This window comes from Buteo buteo, chromosome 3 (genome assembly GCF_964188355.1).
Source record: "Buteo buteo chromosome 3, bButBut1.hap1.1, whole genome shotgun sequence".
Lineage (NCBI taxonomy): Eukaryota > Metazoa > Chordata > Aves > Accipitriformes > Accipitridae > Buteo > Buteo buteo.
The window spans coordinates 38,266,302-38,288,419 of record NC_134173.1 but is presented as its reverse complement, the minus strand read 5'-3'; the positions used below and the strand labels follow the sequence as shown (position 1 = coordinate 38,288,419).

At 41.6% G+C, this 22,118-nt stretch overlaps 1 protein-coding gene across 6 annotated transcripts in view; it reads right to left on the bottom strand.

The window, feature by feature from the left end:
* CHD7 (chromodomain helicase DNA binding protein 7) overlaps positions 1–22,118 on the bottom strand; it is a 134,468-nt gene that overhangs the window by 76,137 nt on the left and 36,213 nt on the right. For all 6 annotated transcript variants that reach the window (XM_075023342.1, XM_075023341.1, XM_075023346.1 and 3 more), the window contains one exon: positions 14,353–16,210. In XM_075023342.1, the coding sequence (XP_074879443.1) occupies positions 14,353–16,035 (1,683 nt within the window). In that variant the 5' untranslated portion in view covers positions 16,036–16,210. The remainder of the gene's footprint in view (positions 1–14,352; positions 16,211–22,118) is intronic.

The window sequence follows — 22,118 nt, the reverse complement described above, 5'->3', positions numbered from 1 at the left end:
TTTCTATTCCCTGGTTTGGACAATTTTCCCAAAACAATGCAGAAGTAATTTTTCTTTTTTAGGTACTCTAGATGATAGACGTTTGAGAAAAGTAGAAGTAAGCCATTTGTGAAATTACTGGCAATCAGTTGTTCATTTACACAGTTACATTATTTAAGTATTAGTGATATACTTGTAAGGAGCAGGTTAGTGCAGGAAACGCTGCTACCCAGTTGTTGTTGGGCATCTGTCTTAACTTGCAACAGGAATGAATACTGCAAATAAAAAGGCTCTCAAGAGAACTTCACTTCTTTCTAATGTGTTGGAAAACTCGCTCTTCCTCAAGAGCTTCCTACACACAACATCCCTAACACAAGTTATCTGAATCAATGAGGATAAATGAAGGTAAAACAAATTCTTCCCTCAAAAAACCAAATTGTTTTCGATAGAAATTATCCCAGAGCTCCCAGACTAGAAGCCCCTGGCCTGCTTTGACAGCTCTCCATACCAGTTAATTAACAATGTAAACCCCTTCTCCCATCCCCACCCATTGAGGCAATTAGGTAGTTCACAGGAATGCTTTGTTTTGGGGTAAGTTTGTACAGTTGGTGTAGAGACACTTCCAAGAGATGCAGAGGAACAAGAGTTTTTATCTTTTACACCTACTAGTAAGTATATCAGACTTAAGCAGTTAATCACTGAAAGAGCAAGACAACCTGCAGATCATACTTCAGCTGCTTGCAGCCCAGGCTTTCCTGTATAATATACACTTCCCACCCACAATGTTTTCTTTGCTTTACTGACCAATACAAGCAACTACTTCTTCAGCATCTACAACTCAAGAGAACATGTTCCCAAGTTAAAAGGAAAATACACTGATCAAGATTTCAATAATTCTATGTTTGTGACTTGCAAAAAATAACTCGGTGGTTTTCTAGGATTGAAGGTAGGTATTTTCATGTGCACAGCTAATGCTCCTTTTACATATTAGTCCTCAGTTCTGCATGAGAATTTTTGATTATCCAATTAGACAGTTAGTATAAGTCCTTTAAATGCAGAAAGTTACTTTCCGAAGCTGCAGCGGTTATTCTGGATATACTAAAAAGACAAAGCAGAACAGAAGACTACACCCAAAGGCTTTTTGCCTTTCTGAGGACATACAAATGCACAGCAGAAGTCAAACTGGCATTCGAGAAAGCGTGCGGGAGCTGAGGAACAAGCGGCGTTAACTCTTCTCAAGGGAGGGGAGCACCAGGCAGCGGTGGTGGGGACGGAAGAGGGAGGAGGTTTGTGGCCGCCTGCGTAACCCCAGGCGCCTTACCGGGCTGTACGTTTCCACTCTGTGAAATGGAAACAGTGATCGGGTTTGCCTGCCCAGCCAGCGTATTCCCACTGACTCAAATTACTCAAAGGTTCTCCGATGGAAGAAGTTAACAGACATGGAGGGTACGTATCACAGGCTAAAGCCATCTTTTTCTAGCTGACAGGTTAGTATGAGTAAGCCAAGCAACCCAGGTAACTGTGGTTTCATGCTGCCACTTTCCACTACGAGATTTGCAGCTCCACAGAACGGCTCAGTTATGCCCAGTTCCCTTCAATCCAAAGGCAAATACAACAAGCATTTTTAGTATACATTCTCTTCAGTCTTTCCATTTCGTTTCCAAAAAGGTGGCACCATACAATCCATTACTTCCAGGTGAGGTGAGGATACACCATCCTGATCAGCCAACACAGAACTCACCGTTGGGACAATCCCCTGAAGAGATCATAGAATGGTTTGGGTTGGAAGGGACCTTTAAAGATCATCTAGTACAACTCCTCTGCAATGAGCAGGGACATCCTCAACTAGATCAGGTTGCTCAGAGCCCTATACAAGCTGACCTTGAATTTTCCAGGGATGAGGCATCTACCACCTCTCTGGGCAACCCGTTCCAGTGCCTCACCACCCTCATCATAAAAAATTTCTTCCTTCTATCTAGTTTGAATCCACCCTCCTTTACTTTAAACGCATTACCCCTTGTCCCATCACTACAGGCCCTGCTTAAAAGTTTGTCCCCATCTTCCTTATGAGCCCCCTTTAAGTATTGAGAGGCTGCAATAAGGTGTCCCCGGAGCCTCCTCTTCTCCAGGCTGAACAACCCCAACTCTCTCAGCCTGCCCTCACAGGAGAGGTGTTCCATTCCTCTGATCATTTTTGAGGACCTCCTCTAGACTCGCTCCAACAGGTCCATGTCTTTCCTGTGCTGAGGACTCCAGAGAGCTGGACACAGCACTCCAGGTGGGGTCTCACCAGAGCAGAGGAGAGGGGCAGAATCACCTCCCTCGATCTGCTGGCCACGTTTCTTTTGATACAGCCCAGGATACGGTTGGCTTGTTGGGCTGTGAGCGCACCTTGTTGGCTCATGTCCAGTTCTGCATCCATCATTCCCCCCAAGTCCCTCTCCACAGGGCCGCTCTCAATCCCTGCATCCCCCAGCCTGTATTGATACCGGGGTTTGCCCCGACCCATGTGCAGGACCTTGCACTTGGCCTTGCTGAACCTCATGAGATTCACACGGGCCCAATTCCTCAGCTTGTCCAGGTCCCTCTGGATGGCATCCCAACCATCAGGCATGTCAACCGTACCACTCAGCTTGGTGTCATCTGCAAACCTGGTGAGGATGCACTCGATCCCACTGTCTATGTCACTGATGAAGTACTGGTCCTGATATACTTTGCTTTATACTGAGGTGTAACCACTGCCATTTCAGACACCAGCCTGATCAGACCCCATCTGAAGTAAGATCTACATTACAACACTGAACTCTGTTCTGTCAAATTTTTTTCCCATTGTTTTTATTTTTTAATCTGTAAGCCTCTAGTAGCGGAGATGTAATTCTCTTTAAAAACTTCCCATACGCATATTGTTGCTTAGCATACAAACCTGCTCTCCTTAATCACCTTTCCCAGGCCACTTAAAGCATTCTGCAGGGGACTTCAGAGGTATACAGACCACAGGGTGAAACCACCAACTCAAAGAAATCTTAATGGATACACATGAGATACAAAACCAAAAGAGATCATCAGTAATCAACTCTATTTTTCTCTGGGGTGGGAAGAGAGCAGTTCTCCAAATGGCCTTTCCTTTGCAGTATTTTATTAACTTCATCGTGACAAAGTAGGCTTGAAATCACAGACTTCTTAAAAATCCTTTGATGTTATATATGCTGCCCAAGATCCATTTATGTCAAAGAGCCCAAGATACTTCTCAAGCTCTAGTTCTTTAGTCACAGCAACAAATGAAAAAAGCCTTTGAGTAGGTTATCTATGGCATGTCACAGGTAGGCCTTTTCCCAGCTCCTCTAGTAACTGAACTAAACTAACAATTAAATCAGAAAGTGTCATTAGAACTGGAGGGGAGGGGGGAGGGGGGACAGGGGAGGGGCAGAAAAAAGAAAAGAAAAAAACCCAACTAAAACCACCACCTAGTTTTCTGTGGACAAACACCACACTTAGCGGTACCAATTGAGATAACTCTTAATTATAATGTCTAAATCATATTTTAGTTCTCCAGCCACTTTGATTAACATTGTTCTGTGAAACATTAAATACCTTATCTTTAGTGCAGATATCTGTAGTGTCCTACCTCCAGCCATTCTTTACGCAACCTATAGTAAAATGTAAAAATCACTACACATAGGTCTTAAATCAGACGTGCCTACAGCAATATTGGGTCTTAATTTTGTTTTATATTGTAACTATATTATAACTGGAGAGCTGTGTCTAAAGCAACCCTTTATAACTTAGCCCTCATTGCCACTAACAGTTTCTGAGTTAAGTTTTTCGGCGTTGCTGTACAGCGCAGCAGGGAACTGCAGGAACTGCTCTGCCGTCCCCTGCTCACCACTACTGCAGAGGAGCACCTCTCAAGCACACCCGACAGCAATGCTGGCAATGCAAACACGAAACAAGCAACCTGTGTCAGACAGCAAAAATTCCCTGAATCCCAGCCTAATGCCTTAGTATTTCAAAGGAGGCTAGCAGAGAAAAAGACTTGGAACTAAGTAGTCTTCCAGTACTGTAGGTATTTATCCCTATGTCCACAACTGATGATGCTTGCCCCAGTAAACATTTGCAATATTCCATTAACAAACTGAGTGAGATACAAGTAACAGCTATAAAGCCCAATGTTTCAGACTAGTTTTAATGACTATGTATTTCATATACAGTTGTACAAGTAAACTGTGATGTCAACTTTTTATGGTAAGGTGTCACTTTAAATTCAAACAGGCACTGTATATTATAAGCCTCCCACTATATTTAGCAACAATTGGCTGGTACAGAAAGATTTCTTCCAAAAATAAAATAAAGCACTTCATATCATTCAACGCTCATATGTAAGGAAAATTACAGTATTATCACAGTTATCAGAGTCTTGCAGGGCCAAAAAAGATATGAAGTACCAGAATGCAAGTGGATGGAGGGCCATCTGGAGAGAAAGGAGATGTAAAAGGAGAGAGGAAAAAACCCAGAGTTCATATTGACTACTGGATAGTAGGAAGTTTGTTATGAAGCTTGTTATGAGTCCTCTCTGTCTTTTCTTACAGGAACACTAAATCAAAAAAATCTAGAAGTATTAACTTCTCAGTTACTGTGGCCATTATGTTCTTTTGTTTGTGGGAGTTAGAGACATAATAAAACACAATTTAATTAGCACAATTAAAATTGACTATGTTTTTCTGATTCAACTGATTAAACTATTCAGTCTGTTTTAAGAAAGAAGTCTATTGTAGGTGGGTATACCTTCCTTTTGGGAACTCTTGTGTTACATATGAAAATTTCCTCTCTGATTAAAATAACAAGAGTTTATATTTAACAAAATATAAAAAAAAAATGAAAGAGGAAACTTAAGTAAGTGTTTGGCACTCCCTACAACATGTTATATCAATATAGTAAAGACACATTTGGTGCTGAATACTGAAGAGTAAGTGTTGCACTCTTGAAGACAAATACTTGCAATTTTCCAAAATTAAAAGGTTAATAATACTCCACAGAAACCTGCCAAGCTCCAGAAGTTAACATTTCTTGATGTTTAATTTCTACAGCAGCAACCCATGCAATATGAACCCACTCCCAGTTGTTCTTAATTTTTGTGCTTGTCCAGTGTAATACATAAGCTACTGTCTCCTAAACTAGGCTAACACAATAAAACCGCTGAGGAGGAGTACAGGAAAGTTGAATCCAGACCCTCGGTACTGATTCAGGGATGAACGGGTGGTGAAACAACAGAAGCAAAGAAACAAGGATTCCTCCCAACCCAACAGTGGAGGATCAGAGAGAGATCCACTTCTTTTTCTTTCACATCTTGTATACCTGCACTACTCTTGGGTTAACCTCTACAATTACCAAATTCCTACACAAGAAGTGGGATTTCCTGCTTTGAACTGTTAGACTGATCATGTCCATCTTCTTGAGCTGTACCCTTAAGCAAGAACAATACTGGAAGGAGGAACAAGGAGAGCAGGGAGATGGCATGTTTTAGAGTAACAGATACCTGAGTAAGAATTGGAATTGGGGAGTTTTATGAATTTGGGTTTTGAATAACAATCTTTATGCCCATCATCTATATGTTCCTCTTCATAAACAGGGGTAACACCATTACCAACCTTGCCCAGTAACTAAGAAAATTCTGACTAAATAGGTGATATATCAAGGTCAGTAAAATCAGAAAGAAGGCTGGTTCCAGAATTTATAAATCAAACCCACACTTGGATCACTAAGCCATCCCATCTCCCAGTTCTGTTTCCTCAAAAAGACTAAGGAATTAATCTTGAGTTTTATTTCTAGCTTTTCAGGCTTTTAAATGATTCTCTATGTTGAAGAAAAGAAATTCCATTCAGTGCCCAAGGAAAACAATTCATTGACAGATACTGGAGGCATCTTCCCACATTTCAATGCACATGACACACATCTAACGAAACTGTGCCAAGCTCTTTTTGCTAGAAAGGGGGTGTTCTTTCATCTCTTCAATAACAGAATAGCTGCAAATACTTCAGTTGGAAGAGGAAAAAAGTCCTTCTTTTCTAAAAAAGAAAACACACCTCTGAAATCAAATCAGTCATTTATATTTGTGTGAAAAAGGGAACAAAAGGTGAGAGTTAAAAAAATTTGGGGGAACTTGGAATGTAACCTGCCACTAATTCAATGAAACAAGACAAAGCTTTGAATTCTAGCAGAAGTTTTAATTTATCAAAATTTGAGGGAGGACTCAAGGGCTGGTCATTCAGGACAAGTGCTACAGAAACTTGAGCTGTGTAAACATATTAAAGGGTCTGAAAGCTCACTGCCAGAGGAAGAGGCAATCCCCATTTTCTCACACCAAGCATCCCCACTCCCACAGCACCAGCTTGGGTGATCTTGTGGTCACACAGTGAAGAGATGCCAGGAACGTGACCTGGCCAGGTAAGCCAGTTCACCAAATGATGAGGCATGCAGATGGAGCAGGAAGGAGCTAAGGTGCTGTATCCCAGACCTCAGCCACCTTTATTTGCACGGATTATTCTTTTTAAGCAGATTAGATATTGAGAGTTCTTCAGCTCACACAACTATGCTGGGAAGCTGTTAGTGGACTGTCTGCCCACAGCACGGTGACGCAGAAGGTGCACCCCGAAGCAGCGTGCAGAGCAGTAACGGGCACCACTGTGCCAAATGGCAACCTCCGGCAAGGGACGAAGAGGCAGGCGGCTCACGCAGCTGGTGCAGGAGAGGTGGGGCGAGTCCCTAGACTCTGTCCCCATCTTAACACCGGCGTTGGCCATCTCCTCTCCGCTCCCACCGCTCAGCACCACTCCACCAGCTCAGCTTCGCCTGTCGCTGCCCCCTCCCCATCACCACTTCCTGCCCACGCTTCCTACTCTGCTCCCACCAGCTCCCAAGAAGCAGCTTCACCATCTCTAAACCACACCTGCGAACTTGGGAATATTTCAAAAGAAAGATCTGTACAAACAGATGCTTTAATCACCGTGAAAAATTCAAGGGTGTTAATCTTGCTCCTTAGCTACCAAACTGTACAACTCTGTTGACAAAAGAAGGCACCAAATATTTACAGATGACATCTCTACAGAAAAAAACCCAAGCTATTTGTTCCCCAAATCCAGACCACATTACCACCTGTATAATACATATCTCTCCATACAATTAAAAGAACATTGATACCTAGAAAGCAAAGCTCTCAGAGAATAAAGAAAGGAACGGGAGGGGTACACATCCATTCTGATGCATTGTTCAGGTGAGACCGTCCCTTTTTAAAAACACCATTCCAGTATTTTAGTTTCTTAATTGTTTGGTCATCAGTTCTTTCATTGTAACTTAAATGTGAAAATTCAAAAGTAAAAACCACTGGCTCCCTGAACTGAGGGAGAAAACAACCTCGACAGACAAAAGTGAAAAATCCAACTTCAGAGTGATGGTGTCCCATCATAGTGGGAACCGAGACATTTACTCTCCCCAGAGGAAAAAAAGGACATTTACGCAAGTTTGTGACACTTGCATTCAAGACACAAGCAAAGGCAGATTAGTTTAGAACAAATGGATGCCTCAAATTCCACATGAAAAAACAGGATGGAAGACCAGGAGGAGGATCCATAATAAAAAGGCAGGAAATTATTACTTTGCCTGCAACTTGTTCCTTATTAAGATTGCCACTGTATTTAATGAAATACCAAATAAATGTAAAAAAAAAAATCAAGCATTCTTCCTTTCATATGCCCCAATCTTCCATCCTTGTAAGTTATGTAGCTGAAGACCATACACACATTTCCCTATCAGCTTCCAGTCATGAAAAAAAAGCTTTTCTGAAACAACAGATTTATATTTGTTTAAATAAATATAAAATAGGAGAAAGTGTTCAGCCATGGGAAAATAAGATGACTGCCAAATCCCACTGGAAGTGACCATCAGCAGATAAGAATACTGTACTGAGGTACTGAACAGCAGCATAAATTTAAAAATATTTCTAGTTAGGTGATTCCTCAGATAATGCTAATTATTTCAAGAAAAATCACATTCAGGTCACCAACATATCACAGAAACTTTCAACATATTCACGCTGAAGAACAAGTCTAGTAACTCTTAAGCCTACAAAATCAGTGTGCTGATGCGGACTTGTGTATTTATGCTAATGCTGCAAACTGGCTTTACCCAAAACTCCAGAGCAGGTAATTTAATGGCACAAATTACTTTCATCACAGTCAAATCATGGCACCTGAGGGAATAAGTATTCTTGAAGTTTCTTGTACATCCTCAACAGTAAAAAGGACCAAAAAATCCATAGCAAAACCATCTCAAAACTACAGTTTTTTGGCCCAAAGGCCTATTCACTGTAGAATCACTGCAACCCCTTATTTACAGAAGTACATATAGCCTTCTCAAGGGTGAGAAAGAAATAAGCCTTTGGATATGTTAATATTAACTGTTATACTGGAATATATCTGAGAGAGACCTGCATGTGAACTAGCTCATGGATGGATCAGGTTATCAGCGTAACAGACTATTCTACTCCACAAAGGTGAAATAACTTCAATACTTTTAACCAAAGGTAGCTTTGACGATCCACTTTTATTTGGAAAATCATTGTTAATTACATTGCATACATTGCTCAAATACAGGAGTTCTTCAGAGCCTCAACAACATACAGCAGAAGCCTGTAAACTTTTAAGAAAAATTTGCTGTTATCAGCCTTTACTTTCAGATAAATACTATGGATTTTCTTCTCAGGTTTTCTTTCATCACTTTCACCAACTTCTGATCTGACCTAGGTTTTTTACATATATTTTACATAAATACACATGCACATATGTATGCTTATCTGTATATAAAAATAATATACAATCGTAATCAAGGTTCAGTATTAGTGTTTTTTTAATTCCATTTAGTCTGGCACCTTCAACAATCTTGCCAACATACACTAGTTGCTGGTCTATGAACACTTGGAAAGGGAAACTAGAATTTCTAGGGGCAGCCATGAGATTCTGCTGAACACGCAGCATATACAGTACCCCAAAAGACCAGCTAGCAGTCATGTGAAATAGCCTCTGTATCAAAACAGAAAGGAACGAATAGTGTTTATAAGTCTTAAAAAAAAAAAAAAAAAAAAAGAGTTGTTCTACTTATTGACAGGAAAATAGTCAAAAAGCTAAACACTTAAAGGATGAAAAAACTAACAGTTCTCTCTGGAGCTGTGGGACATTGCTTATGAGTATTAATTATGGGAAAAATCCTAACCATCTGAAATGATACCATTTCTTACTAAGTGAAATTATAGGACACACATTGACAGATAATTGGTTATGCGACGACAGTAAGGAGGTAAGTAAGGAGTCAGTCTCTTCTTACTACTCGTAGGCATTAAAACAATTAAATACCCAGGAGAAAGTCGACTTCATTTTAGTGTGCCAGCAGTAACTAACTTAACCTGCACTCTCTGCCAGGTTAGAGTATTGTGTCAAACCACTCCAGCTGATGGTAGTTTTCATCAATATCCCAAGTATAAATTAAACTGAGGCAGCAACACAGGGTTTGAAAATGCAGGAAGGGCCTGTGACAGGGGTGACCCAGCTGGTGACTCAGCAGGACTTTCCCTGCCTCTTCCCCTGCAAGGGAGGGCAGGAAATTTCAAAAGAATGTGTTCATACCAAACACAGCTATGAGTTATGATTTAAAGCAAAGTCACATGCCCACAGAAAGTAAGGCCAGCAGAGCAAACCTGGCAGTAACACACACAAAATGAATTCCTTCTCCAAAAGAAGCTGGACACTGCAACCCAGCATCCTTCAACACTGTTGCTGCCCACCATTGAGGTCTATCATTTATTCAAGCATGGAGGCTACACCACAACTATTTGTCATTTAAGTATTCCTGTGCTTAACTATAAATAATGTAGATCACATTTGTGGAACATGATTAATGAACAGGACTCGAAACTTCAGCCCACACAGTAGCTGTGGGTAAATAAGAATTTCTGGAAAACAACACACCCAGGATAGCCTATTCTTGGCAGAGAGAACTCCTACACTTGCTCTATCACTAATAAAGTTCTCTGGAAATAACGATACATAAGAGCAACTGCATAGCATTAGACCCCCAGAGGCCTGTCTAACCTGATACCCTTCTCTGACAAGGTCTGTGGAAGAGTACAAGAACCAGACATGCACAGAGTAGATGCACGCCAACAACAAACTCTCAGCCACTTATTTACGGCACAGACCTGCTGAACCAAATGTGGTGCTTTAATCTTTATCAAATGATGATGCATTTTTCTGCGCAACATCTCAGAGATCAGCATCTTAATGTGCAGTTCTGAGCTCACCACCTGATAATTTGCTGAATACCTTAAAAGAATTCAAGGAGACAAAAACAGGTGACAAACAACCCTTGTTTCACATTCACCTTCTTCATGCACCCGTATCACTCAATTTTAGAGGCTTTTACCATCTCTCTCCTTCCCTTCCCCTCTAAATCACCTCCCTCTGTGCTTTTTCAAGTGCTGCTGTATTTTCTGAGGCCAGAAGGTGCCCAGAGCTGCGCAGCACTTGCCACATAGGGGTACCATGCATACATGTAATAACATGGTAACCATCTTTGTTTTCCTCTCTGCTGCTTCATAACAGTTCCTACTGTTTTATTTCTTTGACTGTCACAGCACATTTTCAGACAGCCATCTAACACCAAGACCCTATTCCTAAGGAGAGGGTTTTGCCTGTCATTTCACTGCCCAGGTACCACAGAATCATTTAGGTTGGAAAGGACCTTTAAGATCATCGAGTCCCACTGTTAACCTAACACTGCCAAGTCCACCACTAAATCATGTCCCTAAGCACCACATCTACATGTCTTTTAAATACCTCTAGGGATGGGGACTCCACCACTTCCCTGGGCAGCCTGTTCCAATGCTTGAGAACCCTTTTGGTGAAGGAATTTTTCCTAATATCCAATCTAAACATCCTTTGGCCATGCCTTGACTCACAGCTTACAGCCAAGTGATTGATATTCCTGTTATATTTCTAATTATTTAGTTTCATTATTGTTAGGCTCTTCACCACATCTGCACTTGGCACTCAGCTTTCAGTATGTTAACAGCAGCAGCAAACTTTGCCATATGACTTTTCACTCTCCTCCAGATCATTTATGAGTATTTTGAAGAGCACAAGTTCAGAAGCCCAACACAGATGCCTCCACTGTGAAAACAAGCAAGCTACTCCTACCCTCTGCTTCGCACCTTGGCCGATCACCCTGCCACAGCAGAACCCACCTTCCCATTCCATGGCCACTGAGCTCTTCAAAAAGTCTTTGGTGAAGAACGTTTCAAAAGAGGGCTTGAAAAACCAAGCACACTGACTGAATGTCCCAACACTACCATGGTTTTTATGAATCTATCAAACTCCACTGAAGTCAGCAACTCACTGCTAACAAGGTCCTAATAACCATGTCTAGTTTTCAGCTATTAATCTAAACCAGCTGAATTGTCAACCACCAGCTCTATCTCCCAGCCAAAATAATTTGCAGTTTTGCACACAAAAAAGAAGTAACAAGCCCTAGAAACGACACGGCAATTTCTTTCAAGTTAAAAGCAAAAGAACTTCACTTTCCTTCCAACATATCTAAAAACAAAACAGTAATTTGGTTAACCACAAGTATTACAGCCTTCCCATGATAAGGCTAGCTTCAAATCACTGAAAAATAATTACTAAGATGGCTTCTGTTGATTTAAAAGTACATAGTGATTTCCATTTTACTGACTGTATTAATTTTGTTGATTCATTTTACACAAATAAAAACAAACCAGTCATTTAAATAACTGTTCTTCAGTGAACAGTTTTCTGCCAACTGACATGAAGGGAAAACCACTACACAGACAGGCAAGCTACAAATTCTGTATTCAGTCTTAAGAGCAGGGGTTTCGTACATCTGTATTTTTCCCCAGGGGTCAGGAGGAGTTGAGTTTTCATTGACTTGAACAATATTTATTTCATCCAAACAATTTTCAAGGGGGAAATGCCTGCCTGTCAAGAATTTCATTACTACACTCAGGTCTCAAACTAATTACTTAATGGGAAGGTATGTTAACAATAACTTTTACAAATAAAAACTTAACTTCTCTGTTCGCCTACTTCTGTTATTTGACTAGCTACAACTGTCTGAATTACTGGTTTTAATCAAATAACTTATCATGTGGTTTTCCTCTATTATTTAGTTTCAGCACTTACCTTTGTTCAAGCTATTCATCTGCAGTTCAGAACTTTGTAACAGGATACATAGCTCATTTAAGGGTTCAACTGTCTGCATTTTACCTCTTCAATGATTAAAGGAAAATAAACGTCCCAAGAACATTTAGCAAGCCTGTCCATTCTACAGGTAAACCTTCTCCTCCCAAACCACCTCTTGCTGCCAAAAGAAGGTGTACCGGATGGTCAGACGAAAACAAGCAATTAATGCCAGTGAAGAACACCACAGCTTTAGGGCACAGTCGATCTCAAATCTTCCCTTCCCACACCCCCACTATTACTAGTTGTGAAGGATCCCAGGGACGCCAGGTTTTGTTCCTTTACTTAGCAGTCTTATGTTACCATTTCCACAATTTTCCTTTCATTTTTTTCTGCTAGATGTGTCAGCTCTCATCTTCAGGGTAAAAACCACATCTTGTACATCTCTTTTCTGATGCCCAGTCCTTCTGTACTGATTTCGCCGCGTTGTCATTACCCCCTTTCCAAATACCCACTCATTCTCTTGCGTTTTTTCGTATAGTCTTGAGTTCTCTCCTTTCTCATTCTGCTTACCCACACAGTCGATAACACAAGAGGCATTGTCAAGAGCTGCTCTATCAAGGAGGAACACAGAACTCCACATGCATGCGAGAACTGCAATTCAGGTCCTCCAAACAAAGCCTGTGCATGAAGGTGGGGGGAGAGGGAGGGCCAACACAGGTATAAAATTTCACACCGATTTTGAGGGGGGCAGGGGAGAGAAAGACGATCTTGAAGATATTCTTTGTCCCTTCATGAGGGGAGCTTCCTCCTCCCTCCCAGAAAGACGGTGTCCTTCCCCTTGCCCAGCTTAGGCCCTTGATCTCCCTCCCGGGGCTTCCCCACCCTACGGCACCTCCAGCGCTCCCCCCTCCTCTCTTCCAGGGGGAATGTGGAAGCCTCTCCCAGCTGCTGAGCTGCTCCATCTACCACTCCTTGTCAGCTGCCTCTCTGCAGCGCATACATCTGATTCCCAGACCCACCTCACGCTGTGCGGAGCGGCTAACAGAAGCAGCCGGCAGGCAGCAGTGGAGGGGACTGCTGAGCAGCTGCTTTCCGCACAGGCCTGGGACACTGGCTAGGACAGCTGTTTTTATGATTTATTAAGCTTATTGTAGCATCGTATCATTATGACTGCATTCCAACAATTGTCTCCAAATATTTATGGGCAGAGCTACTTGGCATTAATTACTGACTGGTTTAAAAAAATAAAATTAAACCTCTGATATCTTGACCACCTATTCATTCAGTACCAAAACCTCTTGAACGATGACTGATAGAGCCAGAGGCAAGCAATGGCAAATGCGAAGATCCCAAAAGGCACTTTTTCAGCTGAAGCTTAACATACTAGCATGTAGTCAAACCTGCTAAGCTACAGAGGATCAAGATGTTTTACCGTTTTTGGCTTTTAATTGAAAAGTGATGTGGAAGCAATACATTTTCATTGAAACCCGGCAGATCAGAGAGTCAGTAAAATAAAACCTCTATCCTATTTGAGATTTCATTTAAGCCTCAGAAGATTTGATTTCAGACTATGATTCACACCTGCTGTCTTCTCCTTGCATAAACTGTTGCCCTATCACTTCCCAGTTGCATTACTTAGTGCTGAAGCAGTTCATCCTGAAAATCTTTTCACACGTAAAAATTTCAGCTTTAACTTAAAACCACAAAACATTCCCTTAGGATTTAAGGAAAACTCTGAGTTTGGCCAAAACAAACACATTATAACACACACTTCTTTCTCCAAGTTGCAAATACAAAAATTAATAGTTTAAATGACAATTCTCACACATGCTTTCCATTTTCCCCCTCAAAGGAACCAACAAGGAAAAAGAAGCAAGTATTCAGCTTGTCCTGTTGCTGTATCACATTTCAGTCTATCTATAATGTTATCCTGTAAAAATTACTGTAAGGACATTAGCCAGCCACCTGAACCTCATTTTACCTTCAGCTTCTGTGCACCAAGAAAGCCACATAACCAGAAACAACCAGGGAATTCAAATAGGAGCAACTATTTTGAAACCATAGATCTTGTGTACCCTGAAACGCATTTACAGTAATTTAAAACATCTTCTGCTCATTGGAAGTAGCTTACCTGAAGGACAGGCACTTTTTGTGGTGTGTTTTGTGGTGACTGGTGAAGCTGTGCCCAAGGCTGATGATGAGGATGTGGGGGTGGTGAAGACTGATGATGTATCCCTGGATGAGGCTGCATGGGAGGACAGGTTGGCATTTGCTGTTGAAAAGACTGCTGTTGACTAGGAAGCTGCTGGCCAGATATTAGTCGCTCTTGTATTGCTTGTGGATCTGCAAGGCCAACACCTGGACAACCATTTGGTCTCATGTGCCCACCCATCTCCCGTGGTGTTGAAGACATACCCATAAACGGACGATTCTGTTGCATGTTTCGGGGGCCCATATTCCTTTGTCCAATTCCCATGGCACCAGGGGGCTGGTGTGACGGCTGAGGATGGGGTATATTTGGATAACTGCCAACTTCCATTGGTATTCCAGCACTACCAGGTCTAACCTGCGGAGGAGGTGTACCTGCTGGATTACTCATTGCTTTCATAGGTGACATGGGAGGTGGAGAGGCATAAGTTCCCTGAGGCTGTGAAGGGTGCATAGTTTGCGTGTTCATTTGGTTAAGTGAGCCACTAGGGTGGATGGGTTGCTGGTGCATTAGTCCTTGACCACTGTTTGATGGAAATCCGACAGCATTTGGGTATCTTGGTACAGATTGATTCATTGGAGTGTTATTTGTAAGGCCTAAATTCTGATTCATCCCTGTATTATTAACTAATCCCTGATTAAGGTTACTGTAAGGATATCGAGAATACTGCCCTGAGTTGTTTATAGTAGGTGAGGGTACCGTCTGGCTCCGAGAACTAAAATTAAGTGTTTGCGGCCGAACAGCACCCTGCTGGGGAGGATTAGGGGAGAATCTGGGACTGTGGGCTACTGATTCTCCATGGAGAGCAGTGGGGGGATGGTGGTGAAATTGCTGGACTGAGTGTCGCAAAGAAGGTGCCATACTGGGATTCTGCTGGGGCACATGAGACAAGTGGCCAGGTCCTGAGGTGGCAATGAAAGGGTTTCCCTGATTGAGGCCTTCTTGGCCTTGAGAAAACTGGTTCATCCTCTGCTGTTGCGGCTGACCGTGCTGCTGCATTGAAAAATCACCACGAGCCATGTAGTTTCCCATCTGCTGCATGTGCTGAGGATGGCCCTGCCCGGGGGGTCCGGAGGGTGCCTGTGGCGGCTGTGTCGGTTGCGGTTGCTGCTGCTGTTGCTGCTGGTACGGTGCTCTGATCTGGTCTGGCACTTGAACTGCCCGTGGTCCCCACATGGAGCCACTGTCTACGAAGGGTTGCCCGTGCCTTTCGTTCTGCATGCTGGGATAGACTCCCATCTGACCACCAGCACCACTGCCATGAGGAACCTGAGGAACTGGAGGGTTGTGATACTGTGAATGAGGAGACGCTATACCATTCCCAGGGGCATTGCTTAGCATCCTGTTCGGCTGATCCATCAGGTGCATTTTCTGCTGTTCGTATTGATTATAGTGATCAAAATGGGTCAACTTGGCTTGATTTTGATTTGCAGGGGGATGATGAAGAGATGACTGTAAAGAGGGAAATCCTTGATCCATGGGCATTTGCTGCCCCATAGGATTTACTGTATTTTCAGGATATCCACATTCTCCAAGACCTTCCAACCCTTCACTGAAAATATTCCCATCTTCTCCAAACAGACTCATCATTCCTGGATCTGCCATCTTTTTTCAGCACACAGCTCCTCAGAGCTACAACTAGAATGCTAGTCTGTGCTTCACCTCGGCGAGGTGTTTTGTCCTCAAAGCCTTTAATCCTCAACTAATCTCCTTCATGTCATTCCATATTTCCTTAATTCTTTTGGACCACGCAGTGTCAGGCAAAGTCTGGTTACTGCTCCTAGAAAAAGTGGGGGAAGGGGGAGAAAGAGAGGAAGATATTGAAATAAATAACGTCAGGCAATATAAAGAAAACATACTTGACTGTTTTTTAGACAATGCTAGCTAGTTTCAGCCCCTGAAATACATCTTAAAAATCTATTTCACTTTATGAAGGATTCATTAGCTTTATCAGAAGCTTTATTATGATAGAGAGTTAGAAAGCAAGCAAAACACTAGCCTTAACCTTAAATTAATCCATTCACTACACTTCCTAGTGCTCCTTTCTTGGGTGGAACAGAACAAAAGAACACAACATGCAGCAGCAGCAGCTGCCACAGCAGGTAGGCAGATGTATGAATACAGCCAAGCAGCCCATCTGCCGAACTAAAGCCCTGAAAACGCTCTAGTTACCAACAGCATGTCCTTAACCTTATTCCCTTGAGCTGTGTAATCAGATGAGCAAGCAGAAGCGCCAAGTCCTACGATGGACTAAAGTTAGTTACACAGACAACAGATTTTTCAAATGCACGCAGAGATGACCCTCTAAAACATACCAAACTCCAAGACTTAGCATTTAGGAAGGAAAAAAAAATAATTTTTTTTAAACACACCATTTATCTTAATTTAATGAAGTTGTAAACTGAAAGACATGACGCTTCTTCCCATTTAAGCAAAACTATATGCTCAGTTTGTATAAGAAAGTTAAATTCAAAAGCTTCATTCTATGATAGGGTAGATTTCTCAATCCATACCCTAATTTCTCTCATGATGGTAACAGGGAACACTGTCATTGGAGTCCATTATTCATCTTCAGGCAATCATGCTACTAACTGCAACTACAGCACTTTAGAAGACCACACTGAAGTTTTGTTCTCTCCAGAATTATAATCTTGAAAACTCACTCAGGTGAATAAGTAAAGGCAAAAGAATTTAAATAATAAAATGTTAACCTAACAAGGTACACACTTGGACTTGAGGGAAGAATTAAAAAGCAACACACAGTAACAGAGTAGATTCAGAAAAGTTCCCATTTAGGTTTTTCACAGGGAAGACTGGCATGTTCTGAAATGTGTCCCCCGTCCTCTCCCTGCAACAACTCGAAAGATTTTGTTTGGATCTGCTTATTATGAACAAAACTAGTCTAATGTCATCTTTCCTTCTTAAGATCAGAACTTTAAATGCTATGTCTTATATCTCAAAATAAAGTTTAAGACAAGGAAGCCTATCCACGTAGCAAATAAAACCAACTACTTTTGCATCTTTGTCATAATGTAGTAGCGACTGTACCTGCAGATACCAACTTGCCCTTAATTGGTGACCACAGAAAAGATTGACAAGTTTGCACTATCACATCTCGCATTTTGTTGCGGATGAGGGATGCTTTCAGTCACTTTGGATGCAAAATGCCAGGCCAGACTATTTTAACTAAAGGCAATTTGTCCCAGACAAGTTTTAGGGATAAAGTATCAGCACATTTATTACGCTTTTTGTAGCCATTGTCAAGAGGACCTTCTACAGCATGAAGCAGAGGGCAAGAGGAAAAGCGTAAGCATTTATCACTCCTCTTAAAATAGCATTTGAATGTCACCTTTAAAACCACACTCTTAAATCTCTTTAGTGCTCAGCTGGGATATTAACACATATTTCTAAATCACTTGGGGGTACAGTCCTATGAGCCATCTTATATCTCTAATATCTATTTCTTTTGATTTAATTTTCTTTATTAAGCAGAAGCCATCTGTAATATTTACCACCTCAATCAACTCATTATAGCACAGTTAAAGAACTTTCAACAACAAGGCGAGAAGGAGGCTCCTTCACCAAAACATGCTTTTGGTATTAGACTGCTCTAGAGCAGACCACTCCGTCGCAGTGAAGATCCCTCCAGTGATTCAAGATTGCTCGAGGACTTCTGACACGGCTACCTCGGCTGATGCACACTGCCATCAGGAGCTGGCAAAGCTGGACATCAGTGTGTACTGAGAGTCTCCATCTAATGGAACAGTCTCTCTGCTTAGAAATGCTAAAAAGCATAGCGCACAGATACTGTTACCTCCCAACCGCTGATGTTAGCTGGGCAATATCAAACTTGAGCCAAGTAGAGGATCTCACCCATCAGCTAACCTATTTACAGCCACAGAATTATGAACAAGTAAGAATTTTCACTCATTTTATTGTATAAATCATTCATACTAAAAGAACCATTTTTGACAAGCTTGATCTACTCTCCTGAAGCATTAATAAAACTTTGCAATAAAAGTAACTGAAATCTACATAGAAGAATAATTCTCTTTGCTATCTGTTATAGACAAGCTAACAGAGCATCTCTAGAAACAAGGTTTCCAACATCAAGCATGCATTTGAATCATACTGCTTCATTTACTGTTTTTCAGCTGACAGGCTTCCAATAAAATTGAGGCCAGAGTCAGACACTGATAACAGTCAACATCGGCTCTTGCCAAACCTTCTTCTACTTCCCCAAATAAAAGTCAGACCTCTGATGTGATATATGGCTAACAGCACATGTTGAAGAATGAAAGACAGTAGCAGCTACAGCCTGATGAAAATAAATCAACCAATGTTTTGATAAGGAAACAGTCAATATTGGAATTACCTAATAAGCTCTCAACCTTCTACGCTAACAGGATAGATGTCTTCTAGATAGTTAAGCAAGTCATAGAGTCACAGCCTTATTTTAAGTTGCAATCATTTCTTTGCTGCTTTCACTACAAACAATGTATATTCTCTGCTTAAATCCTCAAGGCTGGTTAAAAAAAAAAAGCCTACACACAAAGGCAGGACCTGCATCAAACAATAATTCTAGCTAAAATATTCAGTAAGCGCCACTGTTCACTTGCCCATGAAAGCAGACATACTAACAGCAAGACTGACCTTGATAAACTTGGCTTCAAGTCTTTCTTTTATTTTATTAAATAGTTTAAAAATATGAGTTTGTGCATCTTCTTCTCTACTATCCCATAAGCTAAAACCAACAGACATTCATGAAGCAGTGACTATTTTCCAGGTACAAAGGAGAGAATATATGAACCCTTAGCAAGGCTGATTGCTGAATAAAGTCTGAACGTATGAAAAGATAGTGAACTTTTTTTTTTAAATCTTAAACAAACTACACAGATTCTGCTATAAAATTCTATAGCTTTTATTTTCCTTAACATGAAAGATTGCACCAAAGAGACTGAACTAAAGAGTGAATGAATATATTTCCTTAAGACTGCCTAGACAACCTACTTCTGTTCAAAACAATGGTACGATCCCAACTACCAGGACACAGTCAATTGCTTAACAACCCTGTTGTCTCAACAGACAAAGCTTACATTTACTCCAGTCTGCAACATTCCAGTCCTAAACAGCTAGATCTCAAATTTAAGTAGTAGCTAACTATTGCTCAATTTAATATTTCAGAGTTACATGGACTCAGTAGCCTTGGGCAGCTTCCCACTTTTATGAGTGGAACTAAACTGGCTGCTGCATACACATAACCTGATCTAGGGCTGCAAACACTAAAACCTGAACTTCATTAGTCTTGCCCCCAAAGCAGCAGATCCAGGCAGTCAAGACCAGGAAGCAGCATGGGCAGCACACAGATGCATGTGCTCTCCAGAACACCACCCTCACATTCCACCGTTCAGAACAACTTCTTGTAAATCAACAGGTTCCTCGATTCAGCTCTCAATCCTTCTATAGAAAAAATTTAGCAGCAGTTCTTGATGGCCATGCAGCAAGTAAACTGAATAAACAGAACGTGAGAAGGCAACTAATACTGCCTGCTTCAAGCTTTGAAGTGAGATGTATCACGCAGAGTTGATATTTTTACAGCTATCAGTTGATATCTCAGACAAAACTCTTAAGTACTTGACAGACACAAATGAAACAGTTACTCATATAATGGAACTGTGCACCTACAACACAATACAATAAACACTGCGAATACCACGCTATTTTGAAGAACTAGGCTAGAAAGACCTCTTATGCTAAAAAAAAGCCCTGCCAAAGGTCATTTTGAGACTGGAGCCTCAAAATGTAGGATTAAACATCAGACTACTAAATCTGCATTTAAACACTGCATATTTAAACTGCTTTTCAAAAGTGCTAAGCTCCTACTGGCTGTTAGGGGTATAATTTAAGCATTTTGCCGCATGGAAGTAGATGACAAATGACAGCAATTAAAGTCACATTCTTATTTTATGAACACAGAAAAACTTCATCAAAAACTTTCATAAACACATATAACACCCTGACAACATAGGAAAAGTGAGATGGCTGATGAGACTACCTTTCAGCTGATTTACCCACTGAGCGAACAGCACTGCTGATGCCAGGGCAGTTATGCAAGTGCCTGACCACGTCTGTGGGAAGCACGCCTAGTCTCCTGCGTGTTTAATGCTTAGTTGTCATTGCTGTCACAGACAACTCTTCAAACATGGTACATTCCTCCTGCATGTAGATTAGCCAAAATAGAAGAGCAGATCTGTACAGTGATTGCAACATGATTTCTTGACTGTAACTTCCAAAGAAACTTGGGTTATCTGGATGCCTAAAGACACTTTTTTTTTCCCCTTCATATAGAATGCTTTTCTAGTATACACTTCACACGGTACAGCTGTGTTAAAAATTAAGTCCGTATAGCTCGTATCAGATCAAAGGACGTCAGGAATCGCGTTCCCCCCCCGCCCCGGGAAAAGGGAGACGGCACTTGCAAGGATGAAAAGAATGACCTCACACCCTTCAGCAATATTCTGCCTTTAGTGGGAAGAGTCAGCAAATACGGTATAAGTATTTCTGAAAAGTTTAATTTCACAACTACCTTAGTAAAATTCAGTTGCTTCTTTACAGAAACACATCCTTACAGAAATTTGCAGTGGCAAATTTAAGGCAGTCAGTATCTCTTGTTATTGGGGGAGGGGGGGTGTGAAAACCTCACATGCCTTTCCTCAAAAGTCACAGGTTTTGCCTATGTGCAGCTAAACGCCATGAATACTATTCAGTAACATCTTTTGGGCACGAAATCCATGAAACCGTAACTTTCCCATGTACAATAGTTAAGCAGAAGCCAGACTGCGTTTTATTTCCTTAATGCATGATGTACTTTGGCAAAGAACAGGCTTTTACAGAGGCAACTGAGGGCACAACAGCCTTCGAATATTTGGCAGCTTGTTGCTGTCAAGCAGCTGATGCAGGAATGACCAGCTAGAGTTCAGCCTGTGCCACACATTTGGAAACAATATCCTACGTCATTCAAGTTCATGGGAGCTCTCATAGGAGACCGCAACAGCATCAGGTAGGAGTACTCTGATGCAAACCCACCGAGCCTCGTTCTTACATCACATGCGCCTGTTGCGAACGACTTCTGCGTTTGCCGTACCAGTTGGGCTGCACACTCTTTTCCTAACACGGGGGCACTGCTAATTTGAAGTCAGCACCTATAACATTAAGTAAGAAGCTTCAGCATGTCTTTTCTTTCCAGTCCAGAAGAAAGAGGGGAAAGTTCATAGCTATTTATTAGAAGTACGTACTTGGAGGTTTTTAATGAGGTAACCAGAGGAATAAAAAAATGTTTTTCACATTTAAGTACATTACAAACACGAGGTGGGAGGAGAGGGGGACAAGCCCAAGGCAGAAGCACTTCAGTTTCAGTGTTAGGTAGCCTGGAATTTTAAGAGGCCTTTTTTGGTCACACGACCACCGTCTCTCCCAACACAAGTTTAAAATACAGATGTGAGGAGGAGGAGGAGGGGGTTTATCCAAAAATAGTCCTAGATGAGCAGGAGAAACAACTGCAGTCACAAAAATATTTCAGGAACACTCTTTAAAGCGTTCGGCAGCAGTGTTACCTTGCAAGTACCTCCACGAAGGGGAAGAGCGACCCGGGAGGAGGTTTGAACCTCGCCAGCGCAGCCCACGCAGCC